General features: G+C 46.9%; 1 protein-coding gene across 1 annotated transcript in view; it reads right to left on the bottom strand.

Annotated features, from left to right (window-relative positions):
* Nucleotides 1-22,030, bottom strand: part of AGBL1 (AGBL carboxypeptidase 1) — a 3,520,373-nt gene that overhangs the window by 3,160,915 nt on the left and 337,428 nt on the right. Inside the window, exon 3 of the mRNA XM_069624284.1 lies at nt 2,403-2,549. Coding sequence (XP_069480385.1) covers nt 2,403-2,549 — 147 coding nt within the window. The remainder of the gene's footprint in view (nt 1-2,402; nt 2,550-22,030) is intronic.

Here is a 22,030-nt window from a genome sequence, read left to right as displayed (position 1 = left end):
ATGGACACACCCCAGGAGGGAATGAGACCAAGACCAAGTGCGGGTGAGAGTAAAAGTAAAGTTTATCGAAAAACCAAAACTAGGGCCACCAGAGAACTCTGCAAACTCTGAGAGCGCTCTGCCCAACATCTCTCTAACAGTACGCTCTAAGGGTTACAGCATCATAAATGATGTCACTACATATGTTACATTAATTACATTCTCATTGGCGGATTCACAAATCCAGTATAGTTGTGTAGGAGCCACCTGCAGTTGATTGGATAGTTGCTTGACGAGAAGTCGGACATCACATACTTCAGCCGGGCTGGTCAGTGTGAGGTGAAGGTTATGGGGCCCCGGATGGGGTGATTGACGCTAACCCTCTAATCTAATCACCACTTCAAAGTAAGCAATAAAGGGATACTCATGACAAATATCATTGACATCCTGACATTGGGGGGGGACAATCATATATTTAACACTTATCTATACATACATTTGTCTTGTGCACCTGAAAGGGGGAAAAGGTAGAGGAGTCATCTTGCGTCAGGGGGCAGGGAGGTGACATTCTGTGTGGGCCTTGAAGAAGTGGGAGACGATAGAGTTGTTGCATTAAGGAATTAGTGAGACATTGGCCTCCGGCAGCAGCACTGTCATGAGGAAGGGAGAAACGGCTGGGGGGCTGTGCGCCCTTCATGCGCGGCACTGCTAGAGAGGGGAGAGACGACCCTTTGGCTCTTTCAGTTTGGCCCAGTTTGATCAGTGGAATTATATGCAAACCATTGGTCATGTTTACTTATCATCACATATACCTTGGTCACCTGTGCTACAGACTGACTTTTATTTACATTAGTCTCGTGGCCACACCATTTATATTGTACATGAGAATCTTATAACTTCTGAATATATTTTCGAGTATACACAGTGCTGAAAAACAAGTGAGCATGCGGACCATACGTTCAACTTGTAATTATTCGCGCCCAGTCTTCCGTGAGAACAGGGCAGCTGCAGGGACACCAGAGGGGAGGAGGTTTGGGGAGTAGCTGGCTAACTGTGCGTTGCACCAGGGCAGAGCTGCAGGCCTGCAGGCTGACTTTGCTCTGGGGCCTGCATTGGCATATACAAAATGGAGTTGGGATTCCGTACAAAATGGAGTCAGTAATCAGCCCTCTTCTGAGCATTGCACTCGTATGTGTCAACCCGAGGCTGTCCGACACCTCTGACCACAGGTGAATGGGCAGCCGTGGGACGAGCATAGTGTGCATGCAGGGAGAGAATGGAGGGAGAGGCCTAAACGACCTTTCCTCCCATACATTGTCCAAAAACTTCAAAATGAGGGGAGAGGAAAGCGCTGGGGTGTGTGATTTATCAGTGAAAGATCTCCATGTAGGGGTACCTCTCTGAGGCTTTTGATAAGGTGCGCATTCAACAGGGCTTTCATTTTGTGGGTAACGGCTTCCCATAGGCTATGGACTATGCATTCTGATGACTATGCTCTGTGCTCAACCTACTTGAATGTGCTTATTAGCATCTGAGGGCGGGTGTAGAAGGACAGCAGCTTGTGACACCCTGACCACCACACGCACTCTATGTACCAGCTATATGCCCTAACGATAGACCACTGGTCCAAAATGCATAGGCTTTGTAGCTTTTTGGCATTGGCCGCAGTATATTGGTCAACACATTGAACACAACCTTGTTTTGTCTCAACAAGAATCTATAGTCATGCACTTTTTCAACCTACGAATACATGATCACTGACACCATTAATGCACATTGCTCTTGTTCTCTAGATAGACTAAGGGTGCGCAACCCACACCGCTGACTTTCACTAGCCAAGGTCCACGGTTCTGCCATTAACTTGAATGCCCCCTGTGGAGGCATTTTTCAATGGGTATGCACCCCTCACTTTGACATTAACCAGAATAACCAATAAACAATTGAGAATACTGAACCTACCTATAGCGGTGCTTTCTCACGCCTAGGATGTGTGCATCATCATAACAATGTCATAATTTGAAATAGGGTATTTCAGATTACTTGTTAGCCTTGCTTATACAAAATCAGAGTAAGGTGTGATATAACTCACAGTTGGATAACCGAAGAGCACAGTGTGATCTCTATTAGGAGTGATCTCTACTTTTTAAAATTAATTTGAACTTTCTTACTATTTCTCAAGCTCAGCTTAGCTGAGTAGACACTGGTCATGAATGTAGCTCGATATGAAGGGCTGCCAATTTAAATGCAATGCCCTCAATTTTAGTCATTTGAGGAAAAGCTTTGATCATTGTTGGACACTTATAGTTACTGAAACTGCAGACATTCAAGGAACCATACAGTCTGAACTGTGTGCATTTATAAAACAACACTAACATTTCAGGTTGTTCCTTACATTGGATAAAGTTGCTAAAGCAATACTGTACCTCTTTGGCCAACTGTTGCCAGAAGTCGGAGGAGGGGTAAAAGGACACTGTAGTCATGACTAGGTTCACGGCCAATGTTCACTAATGTCTGTAGTAAAGCCTCACTGCCTCCTTTGGCGATCATGTAATGGATCCTTCTGTCTGTGCCTAAGAGAAAATAGATGATCAAACTGTTGTCTGCAATAGGCAATACTCAGAAGAAGGCACATTTGTAGTATATCATTCACTCTCTGCCCACCTACCTATGAAGTTTATTTAATCACAAAGTATGATCTCTGGAATATTTTCATTTAAAATGTAGATTTACTTCATTGGTCTCTTTCAAATTCATCATGAAATAGAAATGTAAGAACATATTTGTCACCCCAGACCCTGTATGTTGTAGCATACAGGGTCATGAGTCCAACAAAAAAAGGCACAGTTGGACACAGAGTTGTGTGAAGCTGCTCATATGAGATGATTTGCACCAAACATTTAACCCCTTAAATGCCAAGGACAAGTATGCTCATCCTTTTTGCATAAATGCATAATTGCCTGGCACTTATTAAATCTTGTACTTTTGGGGTGTAGGAAATGTGTCACATTCAGATGTATGTTGGGGAATAGGAAAGGCATCACACTCAGCTTGATTTCTGGCTGTCGGAAATGTATCTCACTTAGTTCTATTTTTGGGAGTAGGAAATATATTGCACTTAGTTGTACTGTTGGGGAGAAGGAAAGGTGTCACACTTTGATGGATCTTTAGGGGTAGGAACTGTATTGCACTTCTATTTTTGGAGAGTAGGAAAGCCGCCACTTAGCTGTACTTTTGGGGGTAGGAAATGTGTTGCACTCAGATGGATTTCGGGGAGTAGGAAAGGCATTGCAAGTAGATGGATTTTTGGGGGTAGGCAATGTATTGCACTTAGCTCTTCTTTTGGGGGTAGGACATGTATTGCACTTAGCTGTACATTTGGGGACTGCAGGGTAGAAACTAGCTCCTCCCCTCTTTAAAATGTTAGCATACCACAAGCTCTTGGTTAGACATGAACAGGCTTAGTACTGTGCCAGATACTTGTAACACTGGAGACCATAAATGGATCATACTAGATACAATAAAACCACCACACATGCTCGCCGTTTTATTCTTTTCAGATTTTCACATTGGTGATGTGTAAGAACAAACAAAATGTAATTATTTTCAGTGCATGGTGTTGGAGAAACGGAAGAACTATTCATACACTTCCATACTACCAGTTTTCTTTTGCTTTAAGAACAACCCTAACTGACATTCATTATAATGAGTGCAACCCAGCCTGAACCCTGCCCATTAGTGATGTGCCCCCACCCTTGTCTTATATTGGGTTAGTATGAGATTGGATATTATGGACTCTCCTGCATAGCAGTACAACCCCCAAATCTAATTAAGATACAGGCAACTACCTTTATCCCTAGGTACCATAGGGGAGTTATGCCTTTTGGTCAGTCTGACACCATGTGAGAGTCCCAGCTAATGTTGTCCCTATTGATACTCATTCCACTTCTCTTGTGACTCTAGCTAACCCAGCCCATCCGGTCTGCCTGCAACCTGGGCTCCACTTGGCAGCAGCCCCTCCTTACAGCTGACACAATCCCTGGACACTGCGCTTCTCTGAACTCTGTCGCACTGCCAGCTACCCAGAAATATCATCAGCTTGCAGTGAGCCCTCTGCAGCTTTCAAAGCCTAAGAGTCTCAATTCAGCTCGGAGCAGCACACCGAAACAAGCCGGCCCAGTTTTCTCACTTGATGAACTTTCTCACTTTTCTCACTCACACCCCACCAAGCCCCTTGGAACACTTTTTCTGGTAAGCCCCAGATCTCTTTCATAATTTAGCAAACAAAAACCCCAGGCCTTGTTGGAAGTCAAAACTTAAAAGCAGCGGGCTGTTAAGTGACTTCAATTCAGCACTCCAACTAAGTCAGTGCCTAGTCTGGGATGCCCAATGAAAGCCCTTATTTATATATTTTTATGACAAGTTCATAGATCTGGATGATAAACCCTTGTATAACCCCCCTCTCTTTGAATCCCCATGACCTCACTGAGCCAAGAGTTAGGTTTGTTTTGCAAATTAAAAGATTTATTGAAAAATTAAACCAGATATATATCACACTTTTATAAATAGATTAATATTTGATAGCACACTTATGAATATGACAGTGATCAACAATGGATAATATTACACTAGCACACTTTTTTTAATTACTTGGGAGTTTGTATAAAAAGGAAATGTTAGCTGAGAATACTTTATGGTTTCAAGGAAATGCAATGATGAAAAAGAATGCAGCACAGAAATAACTGAGATGGTTTCCACAAGAGATAATATGATCACTTTTTCTTTTGACAATTCATTCCCCCCCTATGCAATATAAGGAAATGGAAGGAGAGCACACAATTTTCAGGTATACAATCAAATGCAATACCAATTCAGTTCCCCTCTAGCAAGCTTAGAGCAACAGGGATGATATTAGAACACAGGCAAAAATATTTTAAATGTGATTTGCAAAGAAGTGAAAATACGCTAAAAATGATTTTAATTCCCTATAGGAGATTCAGGATAGGTGACAGCTACTTTGAATTAGTTCAGGTCAACACTAGCAATGATTCATGAGGGATTATCAGGTTGAAAACGAATTTCAGCAATGCAAGCAAGAGACAGCTATTTTTTAACGTGTGGTGAGATTGAGCTAGTTTTCAATTCGCTGCACTTTTTTCCAAGTGCATAAAAAGTGATTACGGAAAACGTATAAAAAGTAGAAAGCTGAGTTTCTTAGCTTTAAAATGAAAGTTAAATCTCGTTCCTAGCACACTTGGTTCAAAATATACGGATGATTTTGTGGAGGTAGATTTTCAGAAATAAAGTAAGATTCAAATGACAAATGACACTTTCACAGGTTTGAAATCACAGAATGGACACACAATTTCTATGCAGTTCTAAATAGGTTGAATTAGATTATTTTAAACTTAGAGATTGGCTTTGCACAGCTCTGGCTGGATACTCACTCCTAATTTTGGAAGGAATGGGCCTCGTCACAGATCTGGTCAACAGGTTTAGCTGCGGTTCTCTCTGCTCTGCTGGTCTGGACCTCTGGTTCTGGCAAATGTTCTTGGCACTGCACAGCGGTCTGGTCTGGTCAGCGGTTCTGGATCTCTGGTTCTGGTCTCGGCACTGCACAGCGTCTGGTCTGGTCTGGCAACAGTTCTTGGCACAGGGTTCTAGCCAGAATCATACAGCTCGCCCGGCTGTTGAATAGTTCGGTTAGGTTGCTGGATTCTGAGGCCTCTGGAAAGGATTCAGCTTGTGGACTAGGCCTCTCTGCTACAAGTTCTCAAGTCTGGATTCTAAGTCCTGGTTCTGGAGTCTGGTTTTCTAAGTTCTGGTCTCTGAATATTGTCTGGATTTGAAGTCATCCGGCAAAGTGCTTCGCAAGAAAGTGGAAAGAGCAATCGCTACCTGGGTTTCAGTGGGTCTTTTTATGCCTTTTGAAAGTGGGTGGGAAGGCTGACTTTCTATGCCCAACCCTCTGAGGATCCTGATAGGCTAGAAAATTATTTTGCGCCTGACTGGGGAACAGAGTTGTCAGTCATCCAGCATCCTTTTTATGGCATACAGAAAGAACACTCCCCTTGTCACTGCACACAAATCTATTTTTGACTTAAATGCATATTTATCTATGTACAGTTTTTCTAATATTATATGTCCAGTTAACATATTTTCTGTAGCGCCAAACCATTCGATCCCTGTCTTTGTAAGATGTTGTGTTCACTTCTGACAGAATTCTGCCCTTTTCATCCAGAACACAACCTCTAAACCTTTCCAAAATTTACACAAATGTGCGCAAGGAATATGGGCATCAGATGATGAAGTGACAGATTTTTAACATACATACATTTGGAGTAATACCCTATTTTCTACTACTACCCCCCAGAACATACCACAGAGTTCTAACACCTCTTAAAATGTGCACAGAAAAATCACAAGAATGATGATATTATTGACATAATTTGGACAATTATGTACTATGAATTATCCATCTTTCTAAAATTAGCTCCAAAGCACATGGGGGAATTTCTGTCTGTCCCCGCCTCCAAGCTCGGCTGGCTCACAGAGGTAGTGCCCCTCCCATTTCCTTCCGGGAGGAAGCCATTTACGACCCCCTGATTTAGTATTTGCCTGAGCCAAGGAAAGTTCATTGTTCTATTTCCTGCGGTCTCAGGTACCCCTCCCCTAATTCAATCAGAGAGGTGTAATCTCCTTTTGGTGGGGGCAGGGGAAGACAGGCCAGGCCTGTTAATGCAGTTGCTGGGCAAGTTTAAACTCCTGTCGGGGGTAGTTGCCGGGCAGAATTCAATCTCTTTAAGCCAGGCTTTAGCCAAATGTCACTTTTGTTCCCATTTTTCTTCATTCAAATCAAACTTACAATTTTGACACATGCAGCTAGAACGCTGATTCTAAGTTCAAAACTATGACATTTAAACAGTTGCAACCTATGTGACACTCCAAAGTAAATCAGTCATTTATTTTAAACATTTCGATTTTAGTGGCTTTAAGTCCAATTTCACTTAAGCTGCTGACATCCACAGCTCAGCCAGTTTTGTTATGAACATTATTTTAGGCTCTTCATCTTTCCAGATTTTGTATGCACACAAGACTTCATTCTGCCAGATGTCTGCTGGTGTTCAGTAAGATTTTTGAATATCTTGCGATGTTTGAAATAGGCATTTTGAGCTTTCATTCAGAGAAACAAAGGTGATTTCAAAGTGCTTTTTGAGCTAACAGGCACTGCTGTTTTTCCTTTGGCACCACGTTTCACTCATGGCGCTTCTGGCCCCTCACGCTCGCACTAGTGGGTGGCAGGTCAGGCAACCATTTTGAAGAGCGAAAAAACTGCACGGTTTTCCTGGATTCTGGCACAAATGTGGGCTTTTCGGCCATCTTGGATTTTCTAAGCCCACGGCACCAAATGTTGTAGCATAATGATTCAAACGTGGGTCAAGACACCTGACAGGTCCTCCCTAGAAGTCAGAGTTTGTTAAAGCCCAGCCCAGTTTTAAAGTTTCCAAAAGCCAAAGACAAGCCACAAATACAGTCAGAAACCCAGCACATGTAAATCTCTTATATCTCTTATCCACAATCCAGGCTTTTCTGGTATATCACATATGAATTCTTAACATTTGTTCCCTCCTATCTGGTGATGTCACCTGTCACCACCCCTGTAATCATCAGCCCCTTTCATGTATCAATCCTAACTTGATCTTGTAGCAGAGTCTTCAAGGATCTTACAGGCTTTTCTAGCACCCAGTTAAACCCCCTTTGGTTCATCTCACTTCCCATGTAATTGGCAAACCCAGCAGCATTCTTAATTGTTCATCGCTAAGAGGGAATATGCAACACATATTTCTTCCTCTTCCTGCGCTTCTGCATGAACATGTTAATTTCCCAAGGCTTCATCACTTTGCTACACCGCACACAGTATCTTGCCTTGCAAACAGGCTGTTCATCTTTTACATTTCTGCTTTTATTTTATGAACCTAACCATCGCCGGCAATTCTTTTCGTTCATGCGCTTGCTGCAATGTTGGCTTGTTACAACATTAGTAGTGTTATTAGGACCTGCAGCCTGTAGCCTGTAACCTAGCCCCTTCAGTTTACCCTCAATACCCCATATTAGTACTAATATACAACATTACACACAGCACCTGCTGCAATGTTAGTATCTGCACACAATCTCCCTACAGTAGTAGGAACGCTGTTGCACTTATATGTACTTTTGGAGGTAGGAAATGTGTCACACTCAGATGGATTTTGGCGAGTAGGAAAGGTGTTGCACTTATATGGATATTGGGAGTAGGATTTTATTACACCTAGCTGTAATTTGGGGACAGGAAATGTATTGCACTTAGTTGGATTTTGGGGGCAGGAAATGTGTATCACTTCTCTTTATTGCAGGAGCAGGAAAGATGTTGTGCTAAAATTTAGTCTGGGGCAGGAAATCTGTTGCCCTTAAATGAACTTGGGAGTAGAAGATATTGGGTAGGTTAACACATGCATTCAGCTTAGAATTAACTTGTAGTTTTTGGAAACTGTGCACATGTATTGCTCGTTGAATGAATCCAGTATCTTGCACCTGATAATAATTTCAGAGAGTGGGCCAGGTATTGCACTCAAACGGGGTCTAAGGTTGGGCAATGTATTACAGTTAAAGGTACCATTGGACAAGGAATTGGATCAACGAGGAGGATAAATAAATAAATAGTTGCATTTGATTCATTTTAAGTTTGGCAATGTGTCATACTCTATTGCATACGAGGGTGGGCATTGTCGCTGCACCTAAACAGTTAAGGTGAGAACTTTATTGCACAAGGAGGACCTGGGGATGGGCTAGGTATCACTCTAAGATCCACAAATATGGTGGATATTTTATTGCACTTAGATCATATGTGATATTAAGTACTGCTCTTGGCACCCAGTTGGAATTCAGAGGGTAAACAATGTGAATGTATAGCTAACCCACTTTTCCCTCTTGCATTCTGCACCTTCGGAACTTAGCCGAAGGCACAGCCTCACTCCTACACACATCTGCTTTCACATATAACTCAAATACCTTTGAACAACACCCCTATCATAAAAATGCATCTACCTTTCATGACAAAAGATTTGAAAGGTAACTACACACATATCTGCCTGTCCTCTCACACACACCCTCCTACGTAGCTCCTAGTTTCCCCCTTGCAGCTATCAACATGCCATTCAAACAAGGGTGACTAGCATGGTCTTGGCCACCCTTGTATAACTCTAATGGCCAAAATGCACACACGCATAATAGCACCTCCAAATGGTCCCATACTTTGGACTTTGGACCCTCTGATGGTGTTCAACCACCAGCATGTGGGACCATAATTATGGTGACTGGTGCTGAACAAATGATGAAAATTAGTGAATCAATGTTTATTTGGTGTGTCATATGACTCCACAGTTATAACTTGCTTTGAACTTTGTGGTTCAGCTTCTAAACTGCCCTTTATGAACCAAGCATTTGTTCTCTAACGTTGGGGAAGCTCACACAGATATGCCCTTCCTTTTTTCAATAGTGAACCCCATCTTTCAGAAGTGCACAACATTGATTGCACAGGAAGTGTCTGCATGTGAAAATGTCTAAAAAGCACTGCTGACATGTGGTGATGTAGATTGATTATCACACAGAGGATTTCCTCTGCTGCTTACATCACCTTCATGAGCACCTGTGAAGATTCGACTTGTGTGCAGGGCCACACTGGGCTATAAAATGTACTTGGGCACCAAAGTGGGCCAAAGTTGCAAATGGCTATTCATTCTTTTTGTGACACTGTTTGAATAGTACCCAAAGGAGAGTTTTTTTGATAAAATGTGATGCAAATTGTGCATTTTAAAGAATATGTATTCAGCAACACTGGTCAAAATTATTAGCTGCATAGTGAAGTAGCTCATCAAAATGGCCCACACTGGCCAAAAAAGCGGCCCACTTTGACCAAAAAAGCTGTCCCACACCAGCATTTTGCATTTTTTCAACAGCCATGGGCCTATTGCCATATAGGCCAGTCTGAGCCTGGTTGTGTCAACTGCAAAATGATGGGCATCACACAGGAGATAGTGGAAAACTCATAATAATCCAATTATTATTTACTAATGGATCCCACAAATGTTAGCACTAAGTGTAAGAGGCATTAGAGGAATGTAGGCCATTGGTCTGCGGCTAATAGCACAACCACCAATTCAATTGTATCAGACTAAATTCTCACCCAGTATGATCTATGGCTTGGAATTAATGGAAATTGATTACAGTATTTGGCTTAATGCTCTCGAAGGAAACATTTGGTGATGAGTTCTAAACCTATGACATTCTCTCATGATAGCACAGCTATTTATTGAGTTGGGCCTTAAATCCCGGTGGTACATGATGAAATTGAACACGATCAACCTTTACTTGAAATTGAGAGGGGTGAAAGGCAAGAACCGTTTTAAAGCTCCGGGAGAAGTTGCTTGACAAAATGGAGGCAGTTTTATTCATGAGTTATTATCTTGTCTGCTCTTTTGCTTTCAAGAAATAGCGTCTTCTTGAATGCCTTTTGCCATGATGAACGGTGAACATATCTCACTGTCAATAGCTTTGGTTTCTTTTCTTGAAGGAAAATGTTTACTTCTTCAAGGGATTACCAAGGAATTACCAATAGTTAGGCGTTTAATGGTTCCTAATACTTGGGCCAGCATGTATTGTTCTGATGTTCTTGGCTATATTAGTTTTTCAACTGAACCAATCATGTTTTCCGAGGAAACTGTGATATTCATGTATATATATTATTGCAACTTCTATGGAGGAGTCCTAAGTTCCTGGCAAGGGGGCTACGTTAATGTAGTTAATAAACTCAAATAAGGAATTTGAATTAATTGTTATTCCATTTGTCAGCTCGATGTGTACACACTGGACCATTATGGAAACACTGCCTGCTTGGAGGACATTTTTGGGAATTCAGTTTCTGGTTTCTGGCTTTTAGAATTAAGAACTGTTTTTAATTGCATGATATTTCCTTTTACCTTTAGAGTTGTTACAAAGCCATGTATTGTTTAATTGTTTTCATTGAACTTGAGATGCTTGAATTCTATTGTATGTATTTTGCGAAAGGTTTAACTTTGAAACCAAATTCCAATAAAAAAAAATACACTTTTAACCAAGCATTATCACCTCCAGCATGAATCCCACTAATGGACATGGAACATAGCTCTAAGTTGCACTAAGGATAACTATAAAATGTGTACAATTTGTTAACACTGGTTAATGCTCACATAGATTGAACATTTTAATATACTATTATTAGATTATTTCTCTTAATACAAGTGGTTTAGCTCTTCTTGGCCAATGGGAATAACAGTCTGACTCTGAAACGAGCTGTTACTTATAATCTATCGGGTCTGCTGATTATTCGTAGGTCATATTGCGTATGCATTATTTGCAATCACTATATATCGTTCTTTCTCCCTCTTGTTTTTCCTTTTTACTTTTTGCACACACTCTCTGAAAATTAATCTGCAGTAAATCACTTATGGAGATCAATTATTTATAATTTCACTCCTTACACTGCAATGTGCGCAAAGGTTCTCTGGCAATGTCAGAAGCGTGGGCTTCCCCATTAAAAGACAACACGTATAGTTGCATCCACAGAAATTATGAGCCCTTTGTGGGTCTATTAGAGTAAGCTTGCCTTGCTAGGTGGAGTTGGCTAATATCAAAAGGTGGGCAAGGAGGGTCCTTCATTCCCTCATTATAGGTAAGGAGGGTGGTGCTGCCATTCTCCTCCACAAAATACTAAGTGAGGGAAGCTGGGTACCCTGTGAAGTGTGTGGGTGCTTATTGTTCGACCAATGGAAGTAATGTCTACCTGATGAAACTGAAAAGTATGCTCTTTAAGTTTGCACTTTCTGGGCTAATTGTTGGAGGAAACTGCACTGAAATAATTGACCTACCTCGAGATAAACAGAAATCCTCATTTTAGCATACCACCTCCACATTTCACATGTCTCTGAAACCGACCTGGATGTGTAGAGATTATTTCATAAGAGACAAGGATTTTTTTTAAAACATTTCACTGGTGCTTGTTGCTCTGTCACACATAGTGTATATTTTCCTTGGCAATTTGCTAATTCCCTCGTTGATCTCCTCTGAAATCTCTCTTATGCTGATATTGGATCACACTTCCAAAGCTGCATCCCTCGAGCGCGACGGTCAAACTAAACACATTCACGAACAGAGATTGACAGGGTAATTTATAGAATTTCGCACAAAAGTGGCGCACACTGCTGGCGCACAGTGTGCGCGTGCGAATGACTGCGCCTGCCGCGTGCGCTAAAATCGATTTCTGCGCACAGCGTATTCATGGATTTTAGCCTCCAAAACCAGCCGTGGCGCAGAGTGGCTCAGCGACCCTGCACAAGCACCAGTTACGCCCCCAAGAACGCCCTTGTGCAAGGAAAAGCCATCAAAATTCCCAGTTCAGCACAAAGGGCTGTGCTTACCCTGGACCAGTTTACAGGGCTGCCAAACAGCAAACGCCAAGCGGGGGACGTGTATTACTGGGGTGCGCGTGAAGTTTCACATGCGAAAGGGCCTGTGCGAGTGTGGTACATGTATTACTGGGGTTCACGGGAAGTTTCACACGCGATTTCAGCAGGGTATGTGTATTACGGGGTTCGCGGGAACTTTCACATGTGAAAGGGCCTGTGCGAGTGTGGTACGTGTATTACTGGGGTTCGCGGGAAGTTTCACACGCGATTTCAGCAGGGTATGTGTATTACAGGGTTCGCAGGAACTTTCACACGCAAAAGGGCCTGTGCGAGTGGGGTATGTGTATTACGGGGGTGCGTGGGAAGTTTCACATGCGATTGGCCTGGGTACGTGTATTTCAGGGGTGCGCGGGAAGTTTCACACGCGATTGGCCTGGGTACGTGTATTTCAGGGGTGCGCGGGAAGTTTCACAGGCGATTGGCCTGGGTGCGTGTATTTTAGGGTTGCGCAGGAAGTTTCACATGTGATTGGCCTGGGTACGTGTATTTCGGGGGTGCGCGGGAAGTTTCACACTTGATTGGGCTTGGTAGTGTATTTCAGGGGTGCGCGGGAGGTTTCACACGCGATTGGGCTGGGTACGTGTATTTCAGGGGAGCACGGGAAGTTTCACACGCGATTGGCCTGGGTACGTGTATTTCAGGGGTGCACGGGAACTTTCACACGCAATTGGACTTGGTACGTGTATTTCAGGGGTGCGCGGGAAGTTTCACATACGATTGGCCTGGGTATGTGTATGTCAGAGGTGCGCGGGAAGTTTCACACACGATTGGACTTGGTATGTGTATTTCAGGGGTGCGCGGGAAGTTTCACATGCCTTTGGCCTGGGTTCGTGTATTTTGGGGGTGCGCGGGAAGTTTCACGCGCGATTGGGCTTGGTAGTGTATTTCAGGGGTGCACGGGAAGTTTCACACGTGATTGGGCTGGGTACATGTATTTTGGGTGTGCGCGGGGAGTCCTACACGTGAATTGGCAGTGTGGATCCTCCCAGGTGTCCCCTCTACCCCCTCCACGGCCCCTGCAGGCAGCCCACACCACAACGGACTACCCTGCACCCCTGGTCATGTCCCGCAGGCAGCCCATCCACCATGGGCATGCCCCCCAGCCAAGCCACATGTCACGTTGCAATATGATCACCAACTCATGTCTCCCAGCACCTCCAGCAGTGCAGGGCACCTGCCAGCAGGCCCCCACTAATGTCCTACACATGTCCCCCTGCACCCCACCCCCCAGCAGTCAGGGGGACCTGCCAGCAGGCCCCCACACATGTCCCCCAGCACCCCCATCCCCCAACAGTCAGGGGCACCTGCCAGCAGGCCCCCACTCATGTCCCACACATGTCCCCCAGCACCCCCATGCCCCAGCAGTCAGGGGCACCTGCCAGCAGGTCCACTCATGTCCCACACATGTCCCCCTGCGCCCCCACCCTCCAGCAGTGCAGGGCACCTGCCAGCAGGCCCCCATACATGTCCCTCAGCACCCCCACCCCCCAGCAGTCAGGGGCACCTGCCAGCAGGCCCCCACTCATGTCCCCCTGCACCCCACCCCCCAGCAGTCAGGGGCACATGCCAGCAGACCCCCACTCATGTCCCATACATGTCCCCCAGCACCTCCACCCCCCAGCAGTCAGGGGCACCTGCCAGCAGGCCCCCACACATGTCCCCCTGCTCCCCCATCCCCCAGCAGTGCAGAGCACCTGCCAGCAGGCCCCCACACATGTCCCCCAGCACCCCCACCCCCAGCAGTCAGGGGCACCTGCCAGCAGGCCCCCACACATGTCCCCCTGCACGCCCAACCCTCCATCATTGACAGGCACCTGCCAGCAGGCCTTGACACATGTCCCCCAGCCAACACGTCATCACAATGCAGATCCCTGGCTCTTATGGCCACACAAATCCCACCCCACAGCACCCCAGTCCAAACACCCAAACAAGCTTTACATCCACTCCAAATTGAAATCCCCATTACATGATAGATCACAAATAAGCAGTATGCGCATGAGTACAAGCCTGTCCGACCCACACAATGGCAACACATGACTGGGAAAACCCACATTGGGACTTGCATGAAACCAATGAGAGAAGACCACACATTGAAGTAAGAAACAAACATGTAATCAAGACAAAATGAAGTGAATGAAATAAAAACACACAATAATGGTTATAATAATGAAAATGCAGCATGTCCCAAAAAATGATAAATAAAAAAAATGAGAATCCAAATGAATCCAAATGAAAATGTGTCCAAAGTCACCGTCCAACATGGCAAATCCAAAGGGAAAGAAAAGTGTAATATCCATTGCTCCATGGTGAAGAAAAATAAAGATGAAGGAGAAAAATCCACTCTAGAAATATGTACAAATAGCAAATCCAGGGTCCATGAGCCCAACTACATAAATGAAACCTACAATGAAACCTACCTAATTAATAACTGTATACAAAAATGTGGGGCATAGTCCATGCGCCCCAAATGAAAGAAAAAAGAAATGAAACTTAACACTAATGAACTATATACAATGGCGGCGGGCAAGTCCAACGGCTCACTTGTTGATGTCATGGGCCATGGCATCATCGAACTCCGGTTCAATGTCTTGGAGGCGGGCCTGTTCTCTGGCCCCGAGGTCTCGCAGGGATAACGCCATGTCCACCTCCAACTCCCTGCGAATTCCCTCGAGGCACTCAGCCCGCCTCAGCGCCCTGCGCATGGAGTTCTCCGCCCTGACCATCGTGAGCCGTGCCTCCTCTGCCCGCCGCAGCTCCGCACCTATCTGCTGGCCCAACCGCTGCCACACGGAAGACACTCCCATTCCAGGGTCCTCCTACTCTCCGGCCGATGCCTGCCCCTCTGATGTAGATTGCCCCGAGCAATGATGCCTCCCACGTTGAGCCTGCCGCTGCCTCCGATGCAACTGCCTCTGTCAGCACAACGGCATCCAGGCTGATGGAATCCACCAACGCCGTTGTGCACGTGCCCTGCTCGATGATGTCGGCACATCCTCCATCTGCTGGGGTCCAGTTGCTGTGGTGTCCACCCCTGCTGGACCTCCAACTCCTGACTGTGGCAGGGATGGGATCCCCACCGAGCTGGCTGCGTTGGTCAGGGCAGGTCCACAGGGGGCCCTCGTGGCATCTGGGCCGGAAGACGGCATGGAGAACGACTGGCGCATAGTCTCCACAGAGGAGGAGAGGGCCGCCAGAGTGGCCGACACATGTACAAAACCCCCGAACATGGACACTCCCAACTGGGCCACGTTGGCACGCTGGTCTTTGTGATGACGTGCGTGCTCCCCCCGGGAAGCATGCACGTCATCACGAATGTCACGCGTGCGCAACGCGACACCAATCAGGACATTCTCCATACGGCCAGGGGTCCCCTCGTCCGCAGGTAGAGGAGTGTCAGATGACATGGACATCCCCCCTACCTGCGGACGGGCCTGGGATGGGGCATCCCTGCTGGTGCATGGTGGTGCAGTCAAAGGGCAGGGACAGTGACATGCACAGGCCCCTCCGCGGTGACCTGTGCTGCCTCCTGCCCCTGGCCCTGGACTGCACCACTTGCACCATTGGTACCACCCCCACCAGGCCCCATGTAATGCTCAGTAGCGGCCTCCTCCTCCTCTGTGGAAACCACAAACCTGGATGGCTCCACACCATCTTCCGCCGTTGCAAGCCCCTGTGGGGGCTCACCCACCCCTTCCGCTGCAGCCATAGTGGCAGACGCAGCACCAGTCCCCTCACTCCCGGATGATTGTAAATTCTGGGAGGGTGACTGGGCCTTGCGTCGCTGTTCGGTGGGGGCATCCCCGCCGCTTTGCTCCACAGCGCCGTCTCCGCCCTCTTCATCACTTGCCGCTGCGTAGAGGAAGACATAGAACACAAGCATCAGGGTACTGTACAATGGTCCCCTAAACAGGAAGCAATAGCAAATGAGTGGCACTGTCAAACATCACTTCCATCATGTCCCTCCACAACACATGTGTCAGTGCATGCAAAACACATGCAGTAACAGGCATGGCGCATGCTATGAACATTAGCATACATGTCCAAGGGACTCTTGAAACATACAATGGTGGTTTGAAACTCACATGCATCATGGGTCATGCCTATCGCATGCACACACTTCACCCTAGTTTCATCCATCTGGCCTCGTACACCCCAGACACAGTGGATACAAGGATGAGTAGGCTGCATCAGTGAATCTGAACATTGTCACAGACATGTGTTATGCATCCATGGCTTTTCCAAGTCATAGACAGGCAAGTCAGACACAGACATGGACACCATACATGTCCATGACAGCAGCACCCATCTCTCACACCCCATCCATGTCCAATAACAGAGACAGGCATGCATTAATGTGTGCATTCCCCATGCTGCTCCGCATGTTGCATTGTAACACATACACCAACCATGTGGTTCACACATTACTGGTCTCACATGCATGACCATGATGTCCCTGCACACACACATACGTACATGGCCTATGTCACACATACAGGCAAGTTTCAGACAACCAGCACCCTGCAACATGCCCTGTCTCACACAGCAATTCTTGGCCACTTACCGCTCAACTCCGGACAGGTCTGTCCCGAAGGATCTGGGCGTGGAGCACTGAGCCTACGTGTTCCAGGACCCTCATCTTGATGGTACTCATGCTGCCCCGGCCCCCCTCCACGAGGCGCCGGGCCTTGTTGAGGGTCCTGGATCTCAAGTCCTCCCAGCGCTTCTTGACATGTTGGAATCTTCGGACTGCCACCCCCTCCGCGTTGATGGTAGTCACGATGTCTGTCCAGATCCTGGTCCGTCCTTCCTTGTCGGCGCGCAAACTTCCGAAGAGGGCATCATACTGCCCCAGGACTTGCTCCACCAGGACACCAACTTCGGTGGCAGTGAAGCTGGTGGCCCTCTGCCTCTCTGGCTGGGGGTTGCCAGTGGTGCCAGATGGAGATGTGCCTGACATGGCAACCCCAGAGGCAGGAGTGGGTGGGCAACTGGGTCCTGGGGCTGGGCTGTGGAACGATGGAATCCCAGTCGGGAGTCTTCTGTGTCCAGTCGGAAGTCCAGTTGCTGTGTCCACCCCAGCAGGGGTGGACACAGCAACTGGACCCCTGCAGATGGCTGATGTGCAGGCACCAAATAGCAGGGCACGTGGGCAGCAGGCAGGCAGGCAGCAGCAGATGGCTGGTGGGAGCGTGCTCGGGGCTCTTGGGGGCAGGAAAATGGCCTTCAGGGCAGGAGCGTGGTCTTCCGTGTGTGTACGTGTGGCCAGCTTGATACAGAGTGATTTGGCATGTGAAAATCTTGCACGTCAGCGTGTAATTCGAGGAAAGGCCCTTAGCGCGTAAGCGCATCAGCACACGTACGCGATATCATTGGACCAAAGGCCCTTAGCTTGTAAGCGCGTCTGTGACGTATTGTGCTTTGGTGTTGCCCTTTCGCGTGTAAAACTTGCCGCGCACCCCTGTAATACACGTACTCCACTCGAACAGGGCCCTTTCACGGGTGACACGCGAACCCCGTAATACACGTACCCTGCTGAAATCGCGGGTGAAACTTCACGCGAACCCCGTAATACACGTACCCTGCTGAAATCGCGGGTGAAACTTCACGCGAACCCCGTAATACACGTACCCTGCTGAAATCGCGGGTGAAACTTCACGCGAAGCCCGTAATGCACATACCCTGCTGAAAACGCAGGTGAAACTTCACGCGAACCCCAGGAATACACGTACCCTGCTGAAATCGCGGGTGAAACTTCACGCGAACCCCGTAATACACGTACCCTGCTGAAATCGCGGGTGAAACTTCAGGCGAACCCCAGGAATACACGTACCCTGCTGAAATCGTGGGTGAAACTTCCCGCAAACCCCAGGAATACAAGCACCCCACTCGCACAGGGCCTATCGCGTGTGAAACTTCCCGCGAAGCCCAGATTTACACGTACCCAGGCCAATCGCGTATGAAACTTCACGAGAACCCCAGATTTACACGTACCCCGCTTGCCCAAGGCCAATCGCGTGTGAAACTTCACGCGCACCCCCGAAATACATGCACACGCTATTTTTGACACAGCGGGTGTCGGTGTTTGTCGCATACCCCTTTGCACGTCATTTGTCCTAGAGGGCCACAGTATGGGACATTCATCAGAGCTGTATATATGTGCTTTTTGTTAGCGCACATTTTGGCGCACATTTTTTTCATGCGCAGGGACGCTACCGCCTGCCTTCATGTGGCGGACGTGTTTAGGCCTGTGCGCGTCTTTGCCCGTGCACTGTTTTTCCCTATTCTATTCCATGAATACGTGTTGTAGGCGAGTGTGTGGGCGTTCCGCGCACTTGCCTCCTGTACTTCCCCATGATGCCCACATTTTCACGAGTTGTTCCCCATTCCGCGTGTCACGCCCCGTGTTACGCCTACTTTTGTTATGTGCGCCGCGCTATGTGCGCTTTTGCTGTGGCCGTAGCGCACGCCGTTAGGTGACCTGTGCGCCGGCATGCGCCACGCAGATTTTCAGCGCACATCCCAGATTTTACTCGTGCACGGACTTCCATGAATCGATGTGCGTGAGTTTTGCTGCGATTTTTGCACTTGCACTGCGATTTTTGCACTTGCACTGCGATTCGCACGGTTTTGCACGCTTGCGCGTGAATTTTCAGTGCACATTAATTCCATGAATCGGCCTCATAGTCTAACCTACTTGAAGACACTCAGTTGTCCTGGGAAGTAAGGTCATTGACATGTTCTCCAAAAGGAACCTACATATGATTATGTACATCCATGAGAACTGTGATATATACAAGGTCTCACTAAGAGACCATATTAGTCAAGAAGTAGATCATAATTAAAAGGTAAACTTGTCTTTGAAGGGGAGGCTCTGATCAGAAAACAAGGAGAGATATATTTTCCAAATGCCACAAATCCTACTTAACAGGAAATGCTTCAAGCTAGAATAGTCCATAATTATTTGGCCTTTGTCAATGTCACCAACATTGTTCTCTCTATTAGGGCTTTGCATTATGATGGTGTCAACCGAGTGGTAAAGTCACTGGTTATATACAGGATCTGAAAGAAATGTTATCTCAGGAATTAAGGACATGTCAGACAATGTGGTCATTGTTAACCAAAATATTGCTGAGATGTTTGCTTTATTTTATTAACAGCTGTTTGTCTCAGATGATACAATAGCAGAGAAACTTCAACCTAGCCATTTTACAGGTCTAGATACATTGATTTACAGGCCGATTCATGGAATTAATGTACCCCAAAAATCGCAGTGCAAGTGTGAAAATTGCAGTGCAAGCGTGAAAATCGCAGCACACGCATGCCAAAGCCGTGCACATCGATTCATGGAAGTCAGTGTGTGTGTAAATCCTGGAATATGCACTAAAATTGTGGGTGGCGCATGCAGGCGCACACGTCATTAATTGGCGTGCGCTACGCGCACAGCGAAAGCGCACATTGCGCAGCGCAGACAACAAAAGTGGGCGTAACACGGGGCGTAACACATAGAATGGGGAACAACGCGTGAAAATGTGTGTGTTACGGGGGAAGTAAAGGAGGTAAATGGCTGCAATGCCCACATGCGCACCAACAACACGTATTCATGGAATCGAACAGGGGAAAGACGTGCGCCAAAAAAGACGCACTAATCCAGAAACACGTACGCCAGCAGGAAGCAGGCGTAAGCGGCCCTGCGCAGCAGAAAAGTGCGTGCAAACAGCAAACAAGCTCAGACTCTATGATGAATATACCGTTCCTCGCAGCAGTGGTCGTGGGACACCGCAGGAGGAGGAGGATAGGCAGGCCCCGCATTTTTTTTACCCAGGACCCACCTTTTTGGGATGCTTGATGACCAGGTGTATGGGAGGTACAAGTTTCCACCACACATAATACTCGACCTGGTGAGTGAGTGGGAGGATGACCTAACATCACCCACCTTGTGCTCCCAAGCACTGAGCCCCTTGGAAAAGGTGCTCAATGTACTGCACTTCTTGGCTACTGGTTCATTTCAGAAGACAAGTGCCGTAGTGGGGGGGGTGTCACAGGCCACGCAGTCACGCTGCCTACACCAGGTGTTGGCCATCATGACTGCACGGCCCTCAGTCCGCAGGCACATATACATGCCCAGAACACCTACAGAAAGGCAGGCTGCCGTCCAGGACTTTTACGGGGTGGCACACATCCCCAAAGTGCTAGGTGCCATTGATTGCACCCATGTAGCTCTACGTCCTCCCAGGGCAACTGAGCACATCTATAGAAACTGCAAGCACTGGCAATCCATCAACGTGCAGGTAGTATGTGATGCCAAGGGAAACATCACCTCAGTATGGGCAAACTATCCAGGGTCCACCCATGATAGTTTCATTTTCAGAATGTCACCCTTAAACCGGGACCTAGAAGCTGGGCGGCATGGCAACACATGGCTGATTGGTGAGTATAAATGCCTCTGCACATGCATGCATGTCAGTTACTGAGTAATGTGACAACCCCACTAATGACACCCATCATCACCTCCCCAGGGGTCAGTGCCTACCCTCTGAGCACCTACAAGATGACGCCAATTCGGAACCCCACCACACCACCCGAGGTTAGATACAACACAGCCCATATTGCAACCCGGGGCATGGTAGAGCGCACATTCGGAGTGCTCAAGTCACACTTTCGCTCCCTTGACTGCTCTAGTGGGCAGCTGCTATATGCGCCTCCAGTAGTGTGCAGGATCATAGTGGCAGCATGTGTCCTGCACAAAGTTGCAACCCGCTGGGGCCTGCCGGTGGACATGGTGGTGCCCCCACATCCCCAACCACATGCACGGCCGCTGCGCATGGGAGGTGAAAGGGCACGTGGTGAGGCAGCCCGTACCCAGCTGGTGGCTAATTACTTCACCTAAAATCCTACCCCTGTGGAGTACACACAGCCCTGGCACATACCAGCTGATAATCAATGATGATGACATAAGGGACAGTCAACTGTCACAACCATACCAGCCTGAGATTGGTCACCTGGAAGTGTTACACTGTGTGCATCCCTACCTACTTAAAGACAACCAATGCTGTGTGACAAAAAGACACACATTCATGCAGCATGAATGACTAACCCCTTGCAAAACACCACATGAAAATAGTGCCATGTCACCCAACCCCTACCCATCTCAGCTACCCAACACACCATGGCATGGCATGCAATGTGAAAGCAACCAAATGAATGCACAACACATGACACAAGTGTCACAAAGTGCACTGTCCCTAATGTAAACAGGCCACAGACAATATGCTCCCAGTAATCAATAAGTAACAGCACACATGAACAAATACTTACCTGCAACACAAAACAGCAACACAGGATGAAACAGTGGCAATATATGACAGTCTAAAATTAAAGTAGTGCAAGTCTCACAACCTGACTAAGCCAGCACATCAACCCCTTCCAACTGCAGAGTGTTGCTATCAGGCAAATGTGTCAGTGTACTGCATACAACATGAACTGCATCTGCAAAGGAGACGGCCTTGTGAAGACAT

Source organism: Ambystoma mexicanum, chromosome 11 (assembly GCF_040938575.1).
Source record: "Ambystoma mexicanum isolate Mex_15411 chromosome 11, UKY_AmexF1_1, whole genome shotgun sequence".
Classification (NCBI taxonomy): Eukaryota; Metazoa; Chordata; class Amphibia; order Caudata; family Ambystomatidae; genus Ambystoma; species Ambystoma mexicanum.
This window is presented reverse-complemented; position numbering and strand designations above follow the sequence as displayed.